Source organism: Hyla sarda, chromosome 6 (assembly GCF_029499605.1).
Source record: "Hyla sarda isolate aHylSar1 chromosome 6, aHylSar1.hap1, whole genome shotgun sequence".
Lineage (NCBI taxonomy): Eukaryota > Metazoa > Chordata > Amphibia > Anura > Hylidae > Hyla > Hyla sarda.
In genome coordinates, this window is record NC_079194.1 from 18,965,642 (window position 1) to 18,992,212 (window position 26,571).

General features: G+C 48.4%; 1 protein-coding gene across 6 annotated transcripts in view; it reads left to right on the plus strand.

The window, feature by feature from the left end:
- The window catches only part of DNM3 (dynamin 3), a 422,060-nt gene that overhangs the window by 171,897 nt on the left and 223,592 nt on the right, over positions 1–26,571 (plus strand). For all 6 annotated transcript variants that reach the window (XM_056523256.1, XM_056523254.1, XM_056523257.1 and 3 more), the window contains exon 13: positions 556–665. In XM_056523256.1, the coding sequence (XP_056379231.1) occupies positions 556–665 (110 nt within the window). The remainder of the gene's footprint in view (positions 1–555; positions 666–26,571) is intronic.

Sequence of the window (26,571 nt, forward strand, 5' to 3'; positions counted from 1 at the left end):
TCCGCCCCCGTGGTCGGGAGGCAATAGATTGCGAACCTCCAGCGCTTCCGGCAGTACTTACAGGTGGGTGTTGCATGCTAGATTGCGGGGGACCCCCACAATCAGACATTTTATCCCCTATCCTTTGGATAGGGGATAAGATGTCTTTGGGCCGGAGTTCCCCATTAAACTTTTAGAGCCATCTACTCCCATCAAATGTCGTAGTGCAGGTACAATTTCTTAAAAAAATGTGTAAATCAGATTAGACCGTCCGTCTAATGGGTTTTCTGATTAGGGGATTCTAGTTTCTGACTACCGCGGGCGTTGTGGAGTCCAGGGTAAGTTCACGCCCGCAGTCATGAGAGCGGCACATAATGCATTTATTCATGGTCTCTGAGGCCGGTGGCACTGTGCTTTCTCACATATTCCTTGACTTACTCGCAGACCCTCTCAGCTGCCAAGCTCATTTAGGTTTAATTGAGGTGAAGGAAGTTATACTGTGCGCCGCTGGCACCGGGTGAGACCTCTACTGTATCCAAGCTTATTGGTTTGTTTTTGCTCCTTCTTTCCATGTAGGAAAAAGAGAAGAAGTACATGCTACCTTTGGACAATCTGAAGGTCCGTGATGTGGAAAAAGGCTTCATGTCCAGCAAACACATCTTTGCCCTGTTCAACACCGAGCAACGGTATGATGGGAGGAGCGGGGGGGGGGGGGGGGGGAGGTGGCGGAGAAACAAGACTAAAAAGTATAACGTGTTTCATAGGATCCCAGAGAAAATATTCTTCATTGTGTCCAAAGATATTTATAAAATGTTCTTCTCGACAAAGTGCCTGATGGAGAAATAAGCCGAATTGCTAGAGCAGGGTCTCCTGTTGAGGACAAATCGAGGGGTGACCTGACATTGCACTTCTCCTTAGGTAGTGTTACCATTCGGTATTAGGCAGTGGCTGAGGGACAAACGACAAAAGGTTGTAGTTTAATGGAGAATATTCAGATAAAGGTCTTGTTACCGGTGGGGACCTCGGGGATATTCTAGAATATAGAATTTGTGATACAGTCCTAACCTCAGTATCTGAGGAAAAGGTTATTGTGGTGAGCTGGGGGGTTGCAATAGTGTAGCAGGGTCTGGTGGTATTAACCCTGTGGGCAGGGGCGTAGCTATAGAGGTAGTAGAGGTAGCAGTCGCACCAGGGCCCTGGTGCCTAAGGGGGCCCAAAAAAACTTCTACCCCACAAGAGACCAGTATTATAATTGACATATGGGGCCCTTTTGCAGATTTTGCATCGGGGCCCAGAAGCTATAAGCTACGCCTCTGCTTGTGGGGTAAGGTGTTATTAACCCCTGATTATTCGTGACGCCAGGATGTGGTTCTTCCGGTATGGTAACCGCCGTCAACCAACCCAATAGCGGTCTTCAATAAAGGAATGTCCACAGCAGGAATTATGCAAGAACTGGAACTTTTACTTGTAATTCTTAAGTACAACAGTCTTTACAGTTATGCAGTTTCTCTAGAGGCAACCGGGACACAGGATACCTCGCAGGCTTGCTGGGACTTGTAGTATTGAGAATATCTATGCATGCCACTGTGCTACTAATATTATTCTTGAGTTGAGTAGTAGTCCCTAGAATTGTAGATAGAGCTTAATAACTCCCGTTTTGAAGTGGCTGCAGGTTCTTTAGGCTTTGGCCTAAGCTCAGATGAATTTAGATAGTACAGGTATTGTGCTTGGCTGAAATCCAGGAGATGAGAGAGAGTTTAGAGACTACAGCCCCTTATGTGCTAAGGAGGCTGGACTAAAGTCCGTTGGTTGCAAAGCCTGTTGGTCCTGTACCCAAGGAACTCTGGGTATGTCACATGACATGGCTTCACATGACTAACACTTCTGTACACATTTGTACAAACTTTATACATATTGACAATGAATACACAATATATACAATGCATTTAAATGAGACAATAGAAGGTGAGCAAAGGGGTAAACCCTGCAGGAGAGCCCTATGGACTGCAGGGACTCTTCCTGAGGGGACTTAGGGAGGGTACAGGACCATGTCCTGGACTGGGACACCACATTATCATCTCAGAAGACTTAAAGGTAGGCAGACAATGTAAAAGAGCAGCAGGAAATGCTAGAAGAGTATAGGGAAGGGTATTAGCAATACAGGAAAGTGATCAAGGGTGTATAAGAAAAGATATTAGCAGTAGAGAGGGAAGTGCTCATGGAGGTATAGGTAGAGGTATTAGCAGAAGAGGGAAGTGCTCATGGGTCTATAGCAGGGGTCTCAAACTGGTGGCCCTCCAGATGTTGCAAAACATCAACTCCCAGCATGCCCAACAGCCGTTAGCTGCAACCAATGGCTGTCTGGTCATGTCCAGGCATGCTGGGAGTTGAAGTTTTGCAACATCTGGAGGGCCACCAGTTTAAGACCCCTGGTCTATAGGGAGAGGTATTAGCAGTAGAGAGGGAGGTGCTCTTGGATGTATAGGAAGATGTATTAGTAGTAGAGAGGGAAGTGCTCTTGGATATATAGGGAGAGGTATTAGCAGTAGAAAGAAGTGCTCATGGGTGTATAGGTAGTGGTATTAGCAGTAAAGAGGGAAGTGCCTATGGGTGTATAGGTAGAGGTATTAGCAGTAAAGAGGGAAGTGCCTATGGGTGTATAGGTAGAGGTATTAGCAGTAGAGAGGGAAGTGCTCCTGGGTGTATAGGGACTGGTATTAGCAGTGGAGGGAAGTGCTCTTGGGTGTATAAGGAGAGGTTTTAGCAACAGAAGGAAGTACTCATTGGTGTATAGGGAGAGGTATTATCAGTAGAAAGGGAAGTTCTCGTGGTTTTATAGGGAGAGGTATTAGTAGTAGAGAGGGAAGTGTCTTGGATGTATAGGGGGAGGTATTAGCAGTATTTGGAAGTGCTCATGTGTGTGTGTATAGGAAGATGTATTAGCAGTAGAGAGGGAAGTGTTCTTTGGTGTATAGGCAGAGGTTTTAGCAGTAGAGAGGGAAGTGTTCTTGGCTGTATAGGCAGAGGTATGAGCAGTAGAGAGGAAAGTGCTTACGGGTGTATAGGTAGAGGTATTAGCAGTAGAGAGGGAAGTGCTCATGGGTGTATAGGGAAAAGTATTAGCAATGGAGGGAAGTTCTCATGGGTGTATAGGAAGAGGTATAAGTAGTAGAGAGGGAAGTTCTCATAGGTGTATAGGGAGATGTTTACACAGTATATAGGGAAGTGCTTATGGATGTATAGGGAGAGGTATTAGCAGTAGAAGGAAGTGCTCATGGGTCTATATGAAGAAGTATTAGCAGTAGAGGGAAGTACTCATGGGTATATAGTAAGAGGTAGTAGTAGAAAGACAAGTGCTCATAGGTGTATAGGAAGAGATACTGTAATAGCAGTAGAGAGGTAAGTGCTAATGGGTTTATGGGAAGAGGTATTAGCAGTAGAAAGAGAGAAGTGCCCATGGGTGTATAGGGAGAGGTATTAGCAGTAGCATCTTTATCATGGCTTATGTTTCTAATAAAGATAGCTATTCCAGGCCAGTTATTTAAAAAATATGATTCCTTATAATTGGAGTCTATTGGGTTTTTGGTATGTGTAATGGCACGGTGTTACAGGAGGGTCAGACAGGCCAGGTCAAAACCAAATCAATCAAGAACAGAGTTAGTACATGGGGAGGGATAACCAGAAATAGTGCTGCGACTGATCTGCCCTGCCTCCTGCTGTGTCGAGCAAAGCTGGTAATCACAGCAGCAGGGTGACGCTCCCGGGGGCGCCCCACAGGGGCATGACGCGCCATGGGAAACACACGGAAAACCTCCAAAAATACATTTTTGAAAAGCGATGTTTAAACATCAGTGTTTACAAAGTCTTTGGCAGCAATGCTTCCTGTTCCCTGCTATATACAGGCTCAGCCCTTGCACAGCTGATCCTCTCGCTGGATTCTACGCTGTAGATCAGATTTGGGGATTTAGGATTTTTTACTGGGAGGGAGTTTGGCCGCTCACAATACTTCACTATCACAACTGGATTTCACTGGGGACATCAGGACTTTATTATCTTCATACTATGTCGGTGTTTCCCAACCAGAGTGTCTCCAGCTGTTTCAAAACTACAACTCCCGGCATGCTGGGAGTTGTAGTTTTGCAATAACTGGAGGCACACCAGTTGGGAAACTTGTTTTAGATCTTTATGGAAGCGTAAAAATAGAAGGTAGCTAAACTCCAGCCCAGTCAGCCTAGACCCCACCTATCTCCATCCAGATGTGCGTATATTTCAGCCAAACACGACAGCCCTTCCCCCTTCTTTCAAGGTTCCGACATTGAATCCTTCCCGCAGAAAGCAAGAAAGTTGTTCCATTTTGGGATGTTTGTCGTGAGCAAATAGAGACAACTCCTATCGGCTGTGGAAAGTATATAAGATGTACGGCTACATCTGAGGGGTCTGACCAGCAGATATTGGGGCCTTCTTTCAGAATAGGCAAACTCTTTCCAGAAATATGTGGATTTTTAGGGGATTTGGGGAGGTTTATGGACACATACAGGCTGGGACTGCACACCGGTTCTTGTTCATGTAGTTGATAGGTGACCTGACTCTTTCTCATTGGGCAAAAAAAGTTGGACACATTTTCCCCAACACACCGATCCTGTGTTTGCGGGAGGCCCCAAACTACATCCATTTGTTTTTTTGTGTCTGTGAGTCTCTCCCTGTCAGATGTGCTTCCTGGTTGAGCAGTTGCTAAGTATTACAACTCCCAGAATGCAATGGTTCCCTAAGCTCTCTATAACAGTCCTTCCACCCTGCTTGCTCCCTTCCCACAGCACTTGTGCCAGTTTCCCACTGCAGAACATTTCTCTACAGAGCAGAACAGTCTGCAGAACCAGATGTATTCATTTGCTGTCTGCTCCTCTGCCTGTGGCATTGTTCAGCACAAGGCAGCATGGTATAACCACAACCCAATTCTCCCTAAATGTCCCAATAAAGATATATATATCCATATATGTATATGACAGCGAGATGGTGATGTAGTTGTAGCTGCTAGGCAGAGGTGATGACATCACTCAGGGGTGGGGCTTGAACTCAGAGACAAAAATCACATACATTGATTCTCTTGGGCTCATGTAAGCTTGGCTCGGAAGAGCGTGCATATGTTCTCAATAAGAGGAGTACTCTGACCCTAGACATGTTATTGATCACAGGGGTCCAGCCGCTGGGACCCCCCACGATCTCTGTGACGGCGCTGTAGCATTATGGTGATGGAAGCTCGGGGTTTCTGTGATCGTGACATCACGGCACGCCCCCTTCATCCATGTCTATGGGAGGGGGCGTGGACTGTGTATTAGCCATCATGCCCTCTCCCATAGACCCGAATGGAGGGGGCGTGGTATGATGTCATGATCATGGGAGCCCCAAAACTGCCCCCAAAACTGCCCCAAAGGCCCACAGAAAAACTGTAGACCTGCTTTTATCTCAACACAAAGGAATTGCCGACTCCACCAATCAATCGGTGGCTGAAGCATGTCAGAGCTATATCCAGTGATTGGTGGAACAGGCATCTCCTTCATGTATCAGCCAGGACCGGTCAGGATGGCAGCAGCAGAGATCGGGCAGGGGAGTATTTTTTATTTTTAAGTCAGCCGGACCCAATAGAAGATTCATTTGTGGCACTTGATATCCACCTAAAAGGGAATGTATCCCCTAGATGTTTTAATACTGATTAGAGCCGGATAGTAAAACATTTTCTTTTTATCTTTTATCTTTATGATTGTAATTTTCATTTTTTTTGTACATTATTATGGGAGCAGCCATTTTGCCTGAGCTGTTTTTAACAGCATTTAGAGATATATTTGAAAGCTCTAAGTGTCACAGCGTGCGCTCTGGTCCCTCCGGCCTACTGCCTCGGGATCCCGGCGTTCCCCGGTCAGTGTGACTGCCCGGCGTTCCCCGGTCAGGCCCTCCGGCCTACTGCCCCGAGCCCGGGTCCCCTTGTGTCAGGGACACGGCTGCCGTGACGGCTGGTCCCCAGTCACGCGCCGCGTCCCTTTTCCACTTACCTGGCTCCCCGCTCCCTGTGCCGTCCACCTCTGCCTCCCGGCGCGCGGCCCCACTCTCTAGGGTGCGCGCACCGCCTTCAGTAAATTTAAAGGGCCAGCGCACCGGTAATTGGTGCGCTGGTTCCTCAGTTCCCCTGTCCTTCCCAATAAAAGGCACCTGCCCCTTCCTGCCCTTGCCGGATCTTTGTGCCCTAGTGCCTCTGAGAAAGCGTTCCATATTGTGTGTATTGCCTTGCCTGTTGCCGAACCCGTTGCTACCACCTATTCGCCTTTGAACCCTTGCTGCCTGCCCTGACCTCTGCTACGTCCGACTATGCTCCTGCCTGCTCCCCGTGTACCACGCCATATCAGCCGCCAGAGAGGTCGAGTTGCTACTGGAGGATACGACCTGGTGGTTACCGCCGCAGCAAGTCCATCCCGCCTTGCGGCGGGCTCTGGTGAAAAGCAGTAACCACTTAGAACCGGTCCTCTGGTACAACCCGCGCCATCGCCTCTCTGGTCCAGAGGATCCACTACCAGTCCTGCCGGTACGTGACAGTAAGATCCGGCCATGGATACCGCTGATGTTCCTTTGCCAAGCCTAGCGGACCTCACCTCCATTGTGGCCCAGCAAGGTCAGCAGCTGGCCCAGCTAACCGCCATGTTGCAGCAGCTCCTGCCGTCTCAGCAACAGCCAGCTCCTCCACCTGCATCTGCTGCATCTCCACTGCCTGCAGTTGCCACCAGTTCCAGAGTCCGTCTATCCCTGCCGGACAGGTATGACGGAGATCCTAAGCAGTGCCGAGGGTTCCTGTCACAGTGCTCTCTACACCTCGAGCTACTGTCTGACCAGTTTCCTTCCGAGCGAGCCAAGGTAGCCTTTATCCTCAGCCTGCTCTCCGGGAAGGCCCTGGCCTGGGCTACACCGCTATGGGACCGCGCTGATCGAGCCACCTCCTCCGTCCAGAGCTTCTGCCAAGAGTTCTGGAATGTTTTCGAGGAACCTGCCCGGGTTACCTCCGCAGAGACTGCCTTTCTAAACTTGTCCCAGGGAGGCTCTACCGTGGGTGACTACGCCATTCAGTTTCGCACCCTAGCCTTAGAACTGAACTGGAACAATGATGCCCTTTGTGCCACATTCAAGAAGGGACTTAACAGTGAAGTAAAGGACGTTCTGGCCGCACGTGAACTACCTTCCACCCTTAGTGACCTCATCTTGCTGGCCACTAGAATCGACAAGTGTTTCGCCGAGAGACGAGAGGAACTCCTTCTTGAAAAAGGAAACGCTCAACCTCGACGCTACCCTCGTCTGGCTCCCGTTTTTCAGCATCCACCTCAACCTCTTTCCGGGCCTCCCGCCGTGGAAGCCATGCAAGTGGATCGGTCACGCCTGACTCCGCAAGAACGAAGCCGTCGCAGAGACAAGAACCTGTGTCTGTACTGCGCCAGTACTGAGCACTTCCTACGAGACTGTCCTCTCCGTCCACCGCGTTCGGGAAACGCTCGCACCTAGTAAACGTGGGAGAGGCGTTGCTAGGTGTGGATTCATCCTCTCCACGTCTCATCATACCCGTGCAGTTGTTCATCTCTTCCAAGTCCTCCTTCTCCGCTTCCGCCTTCTTGGATTCCGGTTCAGCTGGCAATTTCATTCATGCCTCCTTGGTTGCCAAGTACCATATTCCAGTAACCCGTCTACCTCAGCTGTTCCTCATTTCTACAGTTAACGGTGAGAGACTCTCTACCACTGTGCAGTTCCGTACTCAGTCTCTGCAGATGGACATTGGAATATTCCATACTGAAACCTTAAAGTTCTTTGTCCTCCCTTTCTGCTCCTCTGAACTCTTCCTGGGTTTACCGTGGCTTCAACGTCATTGTCCTGTCCTGAATTGGACCACCGGTGAAATCCTGCATTGGGGTCCCTCCTGTTCAGACCGTTGTCTCAAGCCTCCTCCTGCCCAGGCCGTACCATTCTTTTGTGGATGTCTTTTGCAAGAAGCAAGCTGAGGTCCTTCCTCCTCACAGACTTTATGACTGTCCTATTGACCTGGTGCCCGGTTCGACCCCACCACGGGGTAGGATCTATCATCTTTCACCTCCTGAGACTCTTGCCATGTCAGACTATATTCATGAGAATCTACCGAGAGGATTTATTAGAAAGTCTTCCTCCCCTGCTGGAGCCGGGTTTTTCTTTGTGACTAAGAAGGACGGTTCTCTCCGTCCTTGCATTGACTACAGAGGACTTAATAAGATAACCATTAAGAACCGTTATCCTCTGCCCCTAATCTCAGAACTATTTGATCGTCTTCGAGGGGCAAAGATCTTCACCAAATTGGACCTACGAGGGGCCTATAATTTGATCCGCATCCGAGAGGGGGACGAGTGGAAGACCGCCTTCAACACAAGTGACGGGCACTTTGAGTATCTGGTGATGCCCTTCGGCCTTTGTAATGCACCTGCCGTCTTCCAGGAATTTGTCAGCGACATCTTCAGAGACCTACTTTATACCTGCGTGGTCGTATACTTGGATGACATCCTCATCTTTTCCTCCAATTTGATTCAACATCGGGTCCATGTGCGACAGGTTCTCACCCGCCTTAGGAGCAATCGCCTATACGCCAAACTTGAAAAATGTATTTTTGAACGGTCCTCCCTGCCTTTCCTGGGATACATTATCTCAGCCCAAGGACTTCAAATGGATCCAGACAAGCTCTCTGCGGTACTGAATTGGCCACGCCCCTCTGGTCTCCGATCCATACAAAGATTTCTAGTCTTTGCTAATTACTACAGACAATTTATTCCGCAGTATTCCACTCTCATGGCTCCTATCGTGGCTTTAACAAGAAAAGGAGCCAACCCCAATTCTTGGCCTTCCCAAGCAGAAGAAGCCTTCCAGTCACTGAAAGCTGCCTTTGCCTCTGCACCTGTTCTCTGTAGGCCAGATTCCACCAAGCCCTTCTCTCTCGAAGTAGATGCCTCCTCGGTGGGGGCTGGAGCTGTCCTTACCCAAAAGTCTCCCGGGCGCAAGACAGTAACTTGTGGCTTCTTTTCTAAAACATTCTCCCCCGCAGAGAGAAACTATTCGATTGGAGACAGGGAACTGCTGGCCATTAAATTGGCACTGGTGGAATGGAGGCATTTACCCAAGGGCGCCACACATCCTGTGAACATCTTCACCGACCACAAGAACTTGGCTTATCTCCAGTCCGCCCAGAGACGAAATCCGCGCGAAGCTCGATGGTCTTTGTTCTTCGCCCGCTTTAATTTTGAAATCCATTTCCGTCCAGCATGCAAGAACATTAGAGCAGATGCTCTGTCACGCTCTTCTGATGTGGTGGGCGATGAGCTAACACCTCAACATATCATCCTACCGGAACGTCTGATTGCCGTAGCTCCCGTGGACCTGCGTCTTCTTCCTCCTGGCAAATCATATGCACCACCACGTCAGCGGTTGCAAGTACTCAAGTGGGCCACTCTTCTCTTGTTGCCGGGCATCCAGGAGTACAAAAATCCCTTCAGCTGATCTCCCAAAGATACTGGTGGCCCTCTCTGGAGAAGGATGTCTCGGACTTCGTCCACGCCTGTATGATTTGCGCCCGGGATAAGTCGCCCCATCAGAAACCAGCAGGTCTTCTCTTGCCTCTGCCTGTTCCTGTAAGGCCCTGGTCTCACATTGCTATGGTCTTTGTTACAGATCTTCCCTCCTCCTATGGCATGTCTGTTATCTGGGTCGTGGTAGACCGCTTCTCCAAAATGGCTCACTTTGTACCTCTATCCAGTCTACCATCTGCACCCATGTTAGCCAAACAATTCTTCCAACACATCTTCCGTCTCCATGGCCTTCCCGAACATATTGTCTCAGATCGTGGGGTACAGTTTGTCTTCAAGTTCTGGAGGGCCCTTTGTGGGCAATTTGGGATCAAATTGGACTTTTCTTCTTCATACCACCCTCTGTCAAACGGCCAGGTAGAGCGGGTGAACCAAATTTTGGGCGACTATCTGCGCCACTTTGTATCCTTTCGCCATGACAATTGGGTGGATCTACTTCCCTGGGCGGAATTTTTTTACAATTACAAACAATCCTCTGCTTCTAACAAGTCTCCTTTCTTTGTTGTCTTTGGCCTACATCCTCTTCCACCTCTGCCGCAGTCTTCCACTCCTTCTTCTGTACCTGCTGTTGACAATCTAGTACTGGACTTTTCCACCATCTTGCATGATACTCACGCGGCTCTCCTCAAGGCATCTGCTCATATGAAGGTCCAAGCCGACAAGAGACGCATAGCTCCTCCGGAATTCCGCCCAGGTGGCAAGGTTTGGCTCTCCTCCAAATACATCCGATTCAATATTCCAAGCTACAAGTTGGGTCCTCGCTACTTGGGACCCTACAAAATCAAGAGTCGGATCAATCAGGTCTCTTACCAGCTCCATCTTCCTCCCTCCCTCCGAATCCATAACTCTTTCCATGTCTCTCTTTTTAAACCTGCTGTCTTCAACCATTTCTCTCCCAAGCTTTTTTCTCCCACCCCTGTTGCCAGTACCTCCGATATTTTTTCTGTCAAGGAGATCTTGGCGACCAAGATCTCTCGGGGGAAAAGATTTTTTCTGGTGGATTGGGAGGGCTGCGGTCCTGAGGAGAGGTCTTGGGAGCCTGAGGAGAACATCTTGGACCGCAGTCTCATTCTCTCTTTTCTGGGCACCAAGAAGAGGGGGAGACCTAAGGGGGAGGGTACTGTCACAGTGTGCGCTCCGGTCCCCTTCCCCATACCGGAGTGCCGCTCCCTCGGCCTACTGCCTCGGGATCCCGGCATTCCCCGGTCAATCACACCCGGTTCCCTTGTGTCAGGGACGCGGCTGACGTGATGGCTGGTCCCCGTTCACGCGCCGCATCCCTATTTCACTTACCTGGCTCCCCGCTCCCTGCGCCGTCCACCACTGCCTCCCGGCGCGCGCGGCACCGCTCTCTAGGGCGCGCGCGCGCCGCCTTCAGTAAATTTGAAGGGCCAGCGCACCGTTAATTGGTGCGCTGGTTCCTCACTTCCCCTGTCCTTCCCAATAGAAGGCACCTGCCCCTTCCTGCCCTTGCCAGATCTTTGTGCCCTAGTGCCTCTGAGAAAGTGTTCCATATTGTGTGTATTGCCTTGCCTGTTGCCGAACCCGTTGCTACCGCCTACTCGCCTTTGAACCCTTGCCGCCTGCCCTGACCTCTGCTACGTCCGACTACGCTCCTGCCTGCTCCCTGTGTACCACACCATATCAGCCACCAGAGAGGTCGAGTTGCTATTGGAGGATACGACCTGGTGGTTACCGCCGCAGCAAGTCCATCCCGCCTTGCGGCGGGCTCTGGTGAAAACCAGTAACCACTTAGATCCGGTCCTCTGGTACAACCAGCGCCATCGCCTCTCTGGTCCAGAGGATCCACTACCAGTCCTGCCGGTACGTGACACTAAGGATATAGGAAACAATAGACAGTATGTGTCCCATTAAAATGAATGGGAAAGGTGTCCGTGTATGCTGTGTGACCGGTCAAGAGGTCATTCGACAGGGCTTGTAAAGATCTTGTCTTATCTACATGCTGGTTTCACCTCTCCTATATGTGATGATAAGGTGGAGATTGCTGATAGGTGATCTGTTCAGAACAAGTCTTAGCTTCGTTTTAGGCCTAGTGGCCAGAATGTACACTGCAAGATCTCAGGATTATTTTAAAATATAGATAAGTAATGGAAAATTTGAAAAAACATCACCAAAAATTCCTATAAAATATGTTTGACATAAAAAGTTCAAACAATAGATCCTTTTTGGATGACACATTCCCTTTAAAGGGGTACTCCAATGAGAAAGAACTTTCCATAAATCACATGACTTCAGTTGCACAAGTATGTAATATACTATTGTTGCCCATTTGGGTATAAACAGTTTTTTCAGACTCCCTGCACAGCCACCTGGTAATAGGAAGTTCCTCAGAATAGCAGCTCATGCCATCTGTAACGGCGGCCATCTTACTGACAAGACGTCACCACAGGGGGCCTGGTTAGCTCTGGTGTATGAATTAAGGACAACCCTTCCCCATCCTGTGAAGAGACGATGCCCTGCTCTTGCCAACTTCCCTGTCCTGTCTGGTATGTGGCGACGTTAGAGGAAGGGACAGTACTCATTTAGGCTAGTCACCAAACATGGGGCGGGGCCAAATTCATACACCAGGCCAGCCAGGCCCCCTATGGTGATGTATTTTCTGTAAGATGGCCGCCGTTACAGACCACATGAGCTGCTATTCTAAGGAATTCCCTACTTCCAGGTGGCGGTGCAGGGAGACTAAAAAAGCTGTTCACACCCAGAATGGGCAACAATAGTATATTACATACTTGTGCAATTACCTGAGGTTCTGTGATTTATAGAAAGTTGTTTCTCACTGGAGTGCCCCTTTAAGTATCTGTCCTCTATGTGTAAGATCAAGCTTTACTGGGATAGAACTTCTGTATTGATGCTGCTCATGATCCCAAAGCTTCTATAGAACTTTTTATAGAAGATACGTTAGAGAACGTGTTTATAAAACTATGCGTTTCGACCTCACACTGAATTTAAGCAAAAAAAAATCCTAAACTCGAAAAGCATAGTTCAGTCTAAACTCGAAACGCCTAATTCAGCCTAAACTCGAGACGCATAGCTTTGTTAACACATTTAATAATGTCAACTAGTGAAACACGTTTACTCTCACTCACCGCTAGGCTTCAGCCAGCCGACTCCGAATGGACGTCCCCCGGTTCCAGACGTGGCTCAGAGAAGACTGCTGTTTGTTTTGCTCTAAGAGGCCAGATGAAGCGCACGTAGTGCGAAACGGCCATCCCCAGTTCCAGACGCGATGCAGGACACTCAGAGACAACTACCAGCGGTTTCGTGCTATGTGCGCTTCATCCGGCCTCTTAGAAGCGTACATAGTGCAAAATGGACGTCCCTGGTTCCAGACATGATGCAGGGCACTCAGAGGCGACTGCCGACAGTTTTGCGCTATGTGTGCTTCATCCGGCCTCTAAGAGGCCGGATGAAGCCCACATAGCGTGAAACGGACGTCCCTGATTCCAGAGGTGATGCAGGGCACTCAGAGGCGACTGCCGACAGTTTCGCGCTATGTGTGCTTCATCCGGCCTCTAAGAGGCCGGATGAAGCGCACACAGTATGAAATGGATGTCCCCGGTTCCAGACGTGATGCAGGGCGCTCAGAGGCGACTGCCGACAGTTTCGCGCTGTGTGTGCTTCATCCGGCCTCTAAGAGGCCGGATGAAGCGCACATAGCACAAAACGGCCATCCCCGGTTCCAGACGTGATGCAGGGCACTCAGATGCGACTGCTGTCCATTTCGCGCTATGTGCGCTTCATTCAACCTCTAAGAGGCCGGATGAAGCACACATAGCACGAAACGGCCGTCCCCGGTTCCAGACGTGATGCAGGGTGCTCAGAGGCGACTTCCAGAGGTTTCGCGCTATGTGCACTTCCAGGGAGGTCCTACAGCTGCAGCTCCCACCGGCCAAACATCTCAAGGCTCTACACAGTGTTGTGCCTCTTGCATGACAGAATTATGTTGTTGCAGTTGCACAATTTTTGGACTCTTTCCATTGTTGATGGTCCGACACGTGAAGCGCTTTCCCTATTCCGTTTTGTATAAGCTAATGTCACGTGTACGATGACCTCACAGTTCGAGGATGACTTTGGAGTTCTCAAAAAAAAAAAGGCGGACACCACTGCTGAAGTATCTGATAACTCCTGAAAGCTTCTACGTTACACTTTTACAGCTAAAATGTTACGGACTCTCGTCCACGTTGTCTCGAAATGTAAACAGTCGTAGCCAGAATAGACGCCTATAAAATACTTGGCACCAATGTCAGGGAACTAGAGAATCATCTTTTCGTCTATTGCTTCTGCCTGTCCCTGTCCTTCTCTGCCCCGGCTCCCGCTCCTCGCTGTTCTCATATGGTTCTCATATATATCGTAAATCTCAGGCGTTTCCTGTTTGGTGAATAGTTTCCCCAATTATGTATGCAAAAAGTCAGAGTTACGCTGCAGTACTTTACTACTCCATCTTTACAGAGACTAGTAAGGACAGGGTCTGGTGTTCCTCTGCATTAAAGATTAAGCATTGGTAACTTGGCTTATTTGTTTTCGGCAGCATAATTTGAACGAAACTTGGATAATCACTTTGCAAACGGCAGTCATAATGCAATGTGGAAGCAACTTGTGATGTTGGCCGCAAAATGCACTTAGGGAGGTCCACACAACATAAAGAAGCACTCTATTTTTTTTTACCCCGTTTAATGCACACTCCCCATCACTTGTCCTACCGCACCATTTGATTTATTCCAGCACAGTTGTATCCATGTGTTTTATTACTCTCATTTGATCATGTGACAAGCCTGATGTTCCAAATCTTCCAGGAGCTATTGAATATCAGCTCCCAGACCCCTAACCATCCCTCCTAGCTCTATCTGTATACTACTGCTGCTATCGCTATGGACTTAGGATACATAGTAGTTATACACCTCCCCTCCATCTCTATCTGTATACTGCTGCTGCTATCTCTATGGGATCAGGATATACAGTATAGTAGTTATAAATCTCCCCTCCAACTCTATCTGTATACTGCTGCTATCTCTATGGGATCAGGATATATAGTAGTTATACACCTCCTCTCCATCTCTATCTGTATACTGCTGCTGCTATCTCTATGGGATCAGGATATATAGTAGTTATACACCCCCCTTCAGCTCTACCTGTATACTGCTGCTATCTCTATGGGATCAAGATATATAGTGGTTATACATCTCCCCTCCAGCTCTATCTGTATACTGCTGCTATCTCTATGGGATCAGGATATATAGTGGTTATGCATCTCCCCTCCAGCTCTATCTCTATGGGATCAGGATATATAGTAGTTATACACCTCCCCTCCATCTCTATCTCTATACTGCTGCTGCTATCTCTATGGGATCAGGATATATAGTAGTTATACACCCCCCTTCAGCTCTACCTGTATACTGCTGCAATCTCTATGGGATCAGGATATATAGTGGTTATACATCTCCCCTCCAGCTCTATCTGTATACTGCTGCTACCTCTATGGGATCAGGATATACAGTGGTAATGCATCTCCCCTCCAGCTCTATCTCTATGGGATCAGGATATATAGTGGTTATACATCTCCCCTCCAGCTCTATCTGTATACTGCTGCTATCTCTATGGGATCAGGATATATAGTAGTTATACACCCCCCTTCAGCTCTACCTGTATACTGCTGCTATCTCTATGGGTCAGGATATAAGGTGGTTATGCATCTCCCCTCCAGCTCTATCTCTATGGGATCAGGATATATAGTGGTTATACATCTCCCCTCCAGCTCTATCTGTATACTGCTGCTATCTCTATGGGATCAGGATATATAGTGGTTATGCATCTCCCCTCCAGCTCTATCTCAATGGGATCAGGATATACAGTAAAAGTAGAATGTCCCAATAGCGGACACTAAAGGGAAAACAAAAAAAGTGTCTGCTATTGAGAGATGTCCCCTATTGGGAAAAAGGCTCCTTCTAAATGACAGAATACTGTACTGTTCTCACTCCAGAGTTTAATTACATATAAAACATTATAAAAAGCAATATTACAGTAGACTCTCCAAGTGCTGTTTAATCACCCCTTACCACCCCCTGTACTATTTCATCCCTCCCATGCCATTTTATTGCCCCTCTTGATCCCTTCAATACCACTTCCTTCCTCCCCCTTGAACCCCCTGTGCCATTTTATCCCCCTGTGCCCCATGTCTAATCATCCCCCCTTACCCCCTGTGCCACATCATTTCCCCTTGATCCCCCCTGTGCCATTTCCTTCCCCCTCTGTGCAAATTCATCACCCCTCTTTACCACCCCCTGTGCCATTTCATTCCCCCTTTATCCCCCTGTGCCCTGTACCAAATCATCCCCCTCTCACCCCTTGTGCCACATCACTTTTCCCCTTCCCTCCTCCCCCTGTTGTTCTTATTTATTATGTGTGAGTAACACATTTGATGACTGTTTTGTTGGTGACTGGTAGTAAGCCATCTGTATCATAGTAGAAAGAAAAGACTATAGTATAGTCTATAGAGCTGGGCCGAGCAGGAATATATTTAGTATTTTGTGCCTAAGTGTGTAGGCTATATATTGGTTTGCTGAATGACAAAAACAGGAGAAATCCTGCCTAAACTTTGCTTCGGTGTCCCTGCTATTTGTCATTTGCCAGGCTCTACGTGGCTAATCCTCCACAATATACACTCTAATAATAGACCGTACATCCTGCTTGTCGTCTGAGGGCACCAATCCCAAGCCTTGTATAATATGAATGTAAAGCAGAACTATAAGCAGCACTAACTTCAATGCTACATCTACGTTCCGTGACTGGTTATGTTGTAGACCTTTCAGGAGGTCAAGCCCAAAAATGAAGGAAGACGAGATCCAGCCAGTTCTGTCCGAGCAGAAAAATCACGACCGTGTTACCAGATCGGGAGATTCTCAGGTGTTTCCTGTATATTTCACTACAGACTGGCTCTTTTTTGATGTCTTACACATCATTTTTTAGAATGTTCTGTATCCCAAAGTGGACAGAAGGGATCAAGTCTTCCAATGACTTAATAATGATAAATCTCTCCAGATGAGACATCACCGGGAGCTGGAGACTATTCTCTTACAGTATTCTCGTATTTCACGGCGCTAGAACTGTTTACTTCCAATTTTTGACGTTTTTTAATTTTTTATTTTTTTTTATCTTATCCCAGTGTTTGACTTTTGGATTCCCATAAAGTAATTGATATAACATACTTTCTCTTGTTGCCTTTGGCATTCATTCGGTATTGCTTTACCGATCCGTGATGGCTTCCAGAAGTTCCCCACAACAAATTTGAAAAATATTCAGCTCGCTTTTAAAACAGAAATATTCTTGATCTTTCTTCCCTCGCTCTCTATTATACCTTAGATCACTGGAATTAATGAAAATCAAAATCATACTAGAAGATTATCTCCGGCCGGCAAATAAAGGGGATAAAAATTCACCGGGATAATCTAATGGGCTCCACATCATGGGGAACGTGTTATTGTTCTAAACCTCAAAGAAGAATTTCCCAGGGTCTTGTCCTGATTAAAATGAATCGGCCAATATTGTAGCACGATGGTATTGACCTCGGGGGTATGTAATATTGCATGAAGCACAAGTCTCAAAGTGAAGAGCGTTAGGATTGGGAACTCTGGGTTGGGTTTTTTTTTTGATTGGCTTTTATCAATAGACTAACCAGATTGTCTACAGCAGAGGTCCCCAACCCAGTCCTCAAGACTCCACCAACAGTCCAGAATATGAATTCTGTTCTATTCCAATGTAGTAACTATAACAAATGTAATGTGGGTGACCTTAAAGGGGTACTCCACCCCTAGACATCTTATCCCCTATCCAAAGATCGCGGGGGTCCCCAGCCCCGATCTTGGCTCCGGCATCCCAAACATCCGCTGCATGGAGCAAACTTCGCCCTGTTCCGGATGATTGGCTATGCGGGGTGGAGGCTCGTGATGTCACGGTCATGCCTTGCTCGGCTGTCACGCCCCCTCCCATAGACTTGCATTGAGGGGGCATGGCCGTGATGTCATGAGCCTCCGGCGCTGAACCTGACGCTCTAAACAAATGCAGGATGCAGCATGGAGTGGGTCCCCAGCGGCGGCACCCCCGTGATCAGACATCTTATCCCCTATTCTTTGGATAGGGGATATGATGTCTAGGGGGGGGGGGGGGAGTAACCCTTTAAGGACTGGGTTGGGGACCACTGGTCTACAGTATCAAGCTGTGGTCTTCTATAATTTCTTTTACACTTGCTCAGGTCTTGGACATCCCAGAAACTAGGACATGCCCAGTGTGTTTTAGTGCTCTCATAAATGTACCTGTCCTCGTGCCTCTTCATCTGTTACCTACAGAGCACTGCCGGGAGCAACCTTGGGTCTCTATGTTGACTAACTCTGCTCGGTGCAGAGCTGCTTGTCATATTGCTGACAACCCTGCTGACCAATTGGAAGGTCAATCCTTTCAGTACTGGCAAATCGCACCTCCTGAGGGAGCCTTCACAGTGTTTTGTGTACTACTCAACTTTTCCTAAATCTTGACCGTTTGTCTATACTCTGAACTTGCTCTTGCCTTCTTATTTTGACTTAATATTCCTGGTTTGACCCTTGCCTGGGGCTATTATAGACTCTATATATATCATATCCATGGTATGTCCTCAGCAATATCAATTACAATTATTAGTGCTAATTCCATTTTTTTCCAACCAGGGTATCTCCAGCTGTTGCAAAACTACAACTCCCAGCATGCTCTATAATGTCCTCCGTGCTGCTGCTACTCTTAAGGGTGTGCTATAAAGCAGTGATTCACAACACAGCTGTTGCAAAACTACAACCTCCAGCTGGGAGTTGTAGTTTTGCAACAGCTGGAGGCACCCTGGTTGGGAAACACTGGCCTATCCTATAACCAGCATTTCGTTGCCAGCTGCATATCTGACCTCTAAGAAATCTATTTCCTCCAAAGCCTAGTGCAGGCCATATCTAGTTTTCCTAAATGACACTTATAAATGAACTTGTAACCAGTAACCAGGTTCTGGGGACTCACATAATAGAACATCTTTATGGTGGCCCAGTACAGATGTTGTACCCCTGTACCCTAGCTGTCCTGTCAGGCAGCCTCCCTGCAGTGTCCCCTGGGCTCCCTGCACCTGTTCCCCTTATATGGCTCTCTTTATGCTGTGTATTGTATATGAAAGTGTTATGTCTTTAAGAACCGTTGAGATGTGATTAATCAGGGTCATGTGATTATAACCCAGTGAGATATCGGTGACCATGTGACCTTAGAGTGACCTATGGGACCCCTCCTAGTCTCCCCCATATAAGCTTTGGAAGGAGCTAGCTCGCGCTCTTGATTTCCAGTTAAGTCTTTGCTGAGGTCCAGTGCAGTCAAGTCCTAAGAGTGTGTCTGGAGTCCAGAGGAGGCCTCAAGTCAACCACACAGCAACAAGTCTACAAGTCCACAACCCCAAGGTCCCAGTCAGAGCCTGGTAAGCAACAGACGGGGTATAGTCAGTCTCAGTCAAGTCAGTCAAAGTCAACCTGTCTTCAGTCAGCGTGGCCTGCATCAAAATTGCCCCAGTCCACTGCAAGCCTGGCTAAACTGTATGGACTATTCCACCTGTCTAACTCAGTAAAGCTGCCGTTGTTCTATAATTTGATGTCTGAGTCATTATTGCCCCCGTGCCTAGCCCAGGATCCAGCGGTATACCTTCAGGTGGTATTGAGGATAAACCATGCCCTGGCGTCACGAACACAATGGGTCTGTCCCTAATGCCGTCTGTCCCTATGGTAATTCCATCTGCTCTCATCTCACCCTCTACCACATTTTCATCTGATGGACTGAAAACATTAAACCACCATCAGAAAGTGACAAATCTGTGAAATCTTTCCCCAGTGTACATTTGGGAGGAAAAACATTTAAAGGGTAGCTCCCACCATCCAAATTTTTTTTTTGCTAGCCCGTCCATCCCCCCCCCTGCTACGGCACTAGCCCGTTCCCTCCCCCCCCCCGTTCCCTCATTACACTTGCAGTTACTGCAGAGACCGGCAGCGGGCGTGCAGGGACAGCGGCGGCAACAAGGCGGCGGCGATGTGCGGGAGGAGTGGCCTCCCAGCCAGTGGCCGGGGAGCCAATGCGCTCGCTCCCGCCTGTCTGATTGACAGGAAGGGAGCAAGTGCAGCCTAACTGAAAAAGGACTGATTGCCACTCCAAAATCAGTCCTTTTTCAGTAGCCGATTTTTAAATGTAAATTAAACCTTTTTAATGAAAAAAAAATAATAATAAAAGCATATTAGAGATATGTTGTAGTGCTACAACATATCAAAAAATAAAGTTTATGACAGTGCCCATTTAAAGATATTTTGCAGTTTTCAAATGTGCTGACTTCTAGCGTCCAAACACTGCAGACTGGTCCGAAAAAAAGACTTTCATCCTTAAAGGGCTATTCCAGGATGTTTTATTCATGAACTATCTTTGGGATTGGAACCCCCATCCATCAGCTGATTGAAAGGTAGGCAGATAATGTAATAAAGCAGCAGGAAATGCTAGCAGAATGCTTAGTGTATAGGGAGAGGTATTATCAGTAGAAAGGGAAGGGCCCATGGTTGTATAGGGAGAGGTATTATCAGTAGAAAGGGAAGTGGCCATGGTTATATAGGGAGAGGTATTATCAGTAGAGAGGGACGTGACCCTGGGTGTAAAGGAAGAGGTATTAGTAGTAGATGTAAGTGCTCATGGGCGTATAGGGAGAAGTATTAGCCGTAAAGAAAAGAACTTGTGGGTGTAAAGGGAGAGGTATTGGTAGTAGAGAGGGAAGTGCTTATGGATGTATAGGGAGAGGTATCCGCAGGATAGGGGATAAGTGTCTGATTGCGGGGGGTCTGAATGCGGGGACCCCTGTGATCTCCTGTATGGGGCCCCGGCTCCACCTGAGAGGATTCACAGATCTGAAAAATATTGGACATGAACATTTCTGCTGCACTGGAAGTTCCCAAGAGGTTGATGGCCTTCATAATACTTAAATGAAAGACATTCTGAACAACCAAGACTCTTCCTAGAATAAAGAAATCAAAGGAGAATGGACTTGGTAAAAAAGGTGACCAAGAACCCATTGGTCACTCTGGCTGAGCTACAAACTTCCTGTGTGCAGATCGTAGAAACTTCCAGAAGATCAACATTACGGCAGCATCATGTCTGGAGGAAACCAGGCACTGCCCATCACCTGCCCAATACCATCCCTACAGTGATCATGGTGGGGGCAGCATCATGTCTGGAGGACACCAGGCGCTGCCCATCACCTGCCCAATACCATCCCTACAGTGATCATGGTGGGGGCAGCATCATGTCTGGGGAAAACCAGGCACTGCCCATCACCTGCCCAATACCATCCCTACAGTGATCATGGTGGGGGCCGCATCATGTCTGGGGGAAACCAGGCACTGCCCATAACCTGCCCAATACCATCCCTACAGTGATCATGGTGGGGACAGCATCATGTCTGGAGGAAACCAGGCACTGACCATCACCTTCCCAATACCATCCCTACAGTGATCATGGTGGGGGCAGCATCATGTCTGGAGGAAACCAGGCACTGCCCATCACCTGCCCAATACCATTCCTACAGTGATCATGGTGGGGGTATCATCATGTCTGGAGGAAACCGGGCACTTCCCATCACCTGCCCATTACCATCCCTACAGTGATCATGGTGGGGGCAGCATCATATCTGGAGGAATCCAGGCACTGCTCATCCCTTGCCCAATACCATCCCTACAGTGATCATGGTGGGGGCAGCATCATGTCTGGGGGAAACCAAGCACTGCTCATCACCTGCCCAATACCATCCCTACAGTGATCATGGTGGGGGCAGCATCATGTCTGGAGGACACCAGGCGCTGCCCATCACCTGCCCAATACCATCCCTACAGTGATCATGGTGGGGGCAGCATCATGTCTTGGAGAAACCAGGCACTGCCCATCACCTGCCCAATACCATCCCTACAGTGATCATGGTGGGGGCAGCATTATGTCTGGGGGACACCAGGCACTGCCCATCACCTGCCCAATACCATCCCTACAGTGATCATGGTGGGGGCAGCATCATGTCTGGGGGAAACCAGGCACTGCCCGTCACCTGCCCAATACCATCCCTACAGTGATCATGGTGGGGGCAGCATTATGTCTGGGGGAAACCAGGCACTGCTCATCACCTGCCCAATACCATCCCTACAGTGATCATGGTGGGGGCAGCATCATGTCTGGAGGACACCAGGCGCTGCCCATCACCTGCCCAATACCATCCCTACAGTGATCATGGTGGGGGCAGCATCATGTCTGGGAGAAACCAGGCACTGCCCATCACCTGCCCAATACCATCCCTACAGTGATCATGATGGGGGCAGCATCATGTCTGGAGGAAACCAGGCACTGCCCATCACCTGCCCTATACCATCCCTACAGTGATCATGGTGGGACAGCATCATGCCTGGGGGAAACCAGGCACTGCCCATCACCTGCCCAATACCATCCCTACAGTGATCATGGTGGGGGCAGCATCATGTCTGGGAGAAACCAGGCACTGCCCATCACCTGCCCAATACCATCCCTACAGTGATCATTGTGGGGGCAGCATTATGTCTGGGGGACACCAGGCACTGCCCATCACCTGCCCAATACCATCCCTACAGTGATCATGGTGGGGGCAGCATCATGTCTGGGGGAAACCAGGCACTGCCCGTCACCTGCCCAATACCATCCCTACAGTGATCATGGTGGGGGCAGCATTATGTCTGGGGGACACCAGGCACTGCCCATCACCTGTCCAATACCATCCCTACAGTGATCATGGTGGGGGCAGCATCATGTCTGGGAGAAACCAGGCACTGCCCATCACCTGCCCAATACCATCCCTACAGTGTTCATGGTGGGGGCAGCATTATGTCTGGGGGACACCAGGCACTGCCCATCACCTGCCCAATACCATCCCTAAAGTGATCATGGTGGGGGCAGCATCATGTCTGGAGGAAACCAGGCACTGCCCAATACCATCCCTATAGTGATCATGGTGGGGCAGCATCATGTTGTGGGGAGAGAGAGACTGGTCAGGGCTGAGGAAAGCTGAATGGAAATATTCTTAATTAAAACTTGATCCAGAACACTCCCGACCTCAGACTTGGGTGATCATTCACCTTCCAACAAAACAATGATCCTAAGCACAGGGCCAAGACAACACAGGATCGACTTAGGGACAACTCTGTAAATGTCCTTGAGGGTCCCAGCCAGAGCCCAAACATAATGGAACATCTCTGGAGAGACCTGAAAATGGCTTCTACCGATGGTCCCATCCAACCTGACAGAGATCGAGACGATCTACAGAGAAGAATGGCAGAAAATCCCCAAATCCTGGTGTGTAAACCTTGTGGCCTCATCCCCAAAAAGACTGGAGGCCGGAATCACTGCCCAAGGGTCTTCACCTAAGTCCTGAGTAAAGGGCTGACATTTTAATCAATTGCTATGGATAAAACACTTACAGTACATCTATACTGTGGACACACACTCCCCATGGGATAAGTATTTCTCGTGTCTCCTTCTTTATTACACAGTAAAATAAAAATTGTGATTTAATTTTAATGAAGGAAAATACTTAGAAATAACTGGATAGACAGTAAATGGGTTAATATAATGAATGAAGATGTGGTCCGCTGTGACCAGGGAGGGGACACGCCTAGTTAGAAACTGTTAGTCATCCGCTGCAACTAACTAGAAGCAGATGGATCGCTTCACAAATATAATTCCAGACACATAATGTCTTCACTTCTGCTGTCCCCAGTGTTCCTCCCGGCCTCCAGATAATGAGAACTGAAGGGCAGGAAGGACTTGCATATCCATGTAAAGACCAGGACATATTGCTTGGCATTAGTAATATCCAAACTGTGGGCCTCCAGCTGTCGAAAAACTACAACTCCCAGCATGCTGCCGCTGGCTGTCCGGGCATGCTGGGAGTTGTAGTTTTTCAACAACTGGAGGTCCAGTTTGGAGACCACTGTTCTAGTGGCTTTATGACCTGATGTCATCAACGTCCCTACGTGTTTCACTCAGATGGTGACGGAATCATCAGGGTTCAAAACTGGGGACAATAGAGCATGAGAGCAAATAACGTAGGATATTCTACCCAGATGCACAAACAACAAACAGACAGGGCCGGCAAGACCTATAGGAAAGGTAGGCGCCGGCCTAGAGCACCCAGTGAATGAGGGTGCCACCCTGGGATCCAGGACTCATGTCCTTAATGCCTCGAGCAAGCGCAGCCTTACATTTTGTGTGCATCTTTAAGTTTAATGCACCCTGCAGCCGTAACAGGGTGGAGCCTTGTGGCTCTGTCCTGTTGAGTCAGGCAGCGATATGTGTGTGTGCAGTGTCTGTATGACGCTCCACTCACAGAAAGGATAGGAGCTTTGGTGGAACGATGGAGAGTTGGGTGCTATATTTTTATTAATGGGGACTGTAACATGTGGCAGCAGGAGAGTGACATGGGGGAAATGGGAGAGGGGCATGGGGGGCAATGGGAGAGGGGCATAGGGGCAATGGGGAGGGGCATGGGGGCAATGGGAGAGTAGCATGGGGGCAATGGGTGAGGGGCATGGGGGCAATAAGAGAGTGACATGGGGGCAATGAAAATGGGGCATGGGGGCAATGTGAGGGGGCCTGGGGGCAGTGTGAAGGGGCATGGGGTCATTGTAAGGTGGCATAAGGCAATGGGAGAGTGACATGGGGCAATGGTAAAGGAGCGACATGGGGCAATGTGAGAGGGGCAAAGAGGCAATGTGATGGGGGCATGGGCCAATGTGAGATGGGCATGGGCCAATGTGAGATGGGCATGGGCCAATGTGAGATGGGCACGGGTGCAAAGTGAGAGGGGCATGGGGGCAATGTGAGGAGGCCTGCTACATGGGGGCACAAAGTGGGCACTAATACTGTGTGAAGTAATAAACACGGAAAGACAAAGAAAATGACTGACTCCGATCAGAGAAGACGTCTTTTGTGAGTCCCTACATGTAAGTGTACTCACATATATGGTCTGCAGAGCCTGTGTACAGCTGATATCTACCACTATATGGTTATATGGAAATATTAATCTCTGTATAGTAGATTTTAATCAGTAACATTAAAGTGCAAAAAAGGAGTGCAACCAGGGGGCGGCACAATATATTGTTTCCGTATCCATCATGGAGTCAATGTGCACGTGCAGTCCCTGCTCCGTATTACTCCTTTCTGCACACATGCTATCGATTAGGAACAGGAGTCCGACATTTATCATCTAACCTTAGTAATATACAGCGGTTTAATAGCCAATTAAATACGTTAATTTTTTTGGACCCTTTATTGGTCAATTTACACATTATAACAAATCCTTCAGGAGTATTACAGACAATACCCTTCTATCCCACGTTCACCCCCTACCACCCTACGGCTCAGAGAGTAAAGTAAATAAAAAGTTCAACCAGATGAATATATAAAATTAAAGTATTTGAAACCAAGGCGAATTCTTACCCAGGTTTTCCCAAGCAGTATTACTCCAGATGTTGCAAAAGTACAACTTCCAGCATGCCAATGGAATTTTCCCAAAGATAGGGGGAGACAGATTCAAAAACTTGCCCTAAGTCTTACTTAGCCCAAGCAGTCTAAGATTGCGCCAGATTTTTAACAGTAACTCAGGCACGTCTTACACTGTGTGCTCACCGCCTCCGAGGTGGTATAGTTGAAGGGGTACTCCGCCCCTAGACATCTTATCCCCTATACAAAGGATAGAGGATAAGATGTCTGATCGCCGGAGTCCCGCCGTGGAGGACCTCAGTGATCTCGGCTGTGGCACCCCAGACATCCGACGCACGGAGCAAACTTCGCTCCGTGCCAGATGACTGACGATACTGGGCGGAGGTTTGTGACGTCACGGCCATGCCCCGCTCGTGATGTCATGGCCATGTCCCCTCAATGCAAGTCTACGGCTGTGAAGCCCCCTCCCATTGACTTGCATTGAGGGGCCATGATGTAACGAGCCTGTGGTGTTCCGGTGCTGCACCCGACGCTCTAAATGAACACCGGGCGCCGCTGGGGACCCCCGTGATCAGACATCTTTTCCCCTATCCTTTGGATAGGGGATGAGATGTCTAGTGGTGGAGTACCCATTTAAAGGGGTACTCTGCCCCTAGACATGTTATCCCCTATCCAAAAGGATAAGGGATAACATGTCTGATAGCAGGGGGGGTCTGGCCGCTGGGAACCTTGCAATCTCTGGGCCAGCGCTGCGGCGTCACGGTCACAGAAGCCTGGGGCTTCAGTGACCGTGACGTCATGCCACGTCCCATCCATTCATGTCTATGGGAGGGGGCGTGGCGGCTGTGATCGCCAGTCATCCGCCACAGAACTGAGTTCACTCTGTGCACCGGATGATTGGGGGTCCCCAGTGGTCGGACATATTGTCCTCTATCCTTTGGACAGGGGATAACATGTATAGCGGCGGACTACCTCTTTAAAGGGGTATTCCAGTAAAAAAAAATTTTTTATATATCAACTGGTTCCAGAAAGTTAAACAGATTTGTAAATTACTTCTATTAAAAAATCTTAATCCTTTCAGTACTTATGAGCTTCTGAAGTTAAGGTTGTTCTTTTCTGTCTAAGTGCTCTCTGATGACACGTGTCTCGGGAAACGCCCAGTTTAGAAGCAAATCCCCATAGCAAACCTCTTCTAAACTGGGCGTTTCCCGAGACACGTGTCATCAGAGATTACTTAGACAGAAAAGAATAACCTAAACTTCAGAAGCTCATAAGTACTGAAAGGATTAAGATTTTTTAATAGAAGTAATTTACAAATCTGTTTAACGTTCTGGAGCCAGTTGATATATAAAAAAAAAAAGTTTTTTCCTGGATAACCCCTTTAACAACTGTTTTTTTTTCTTGT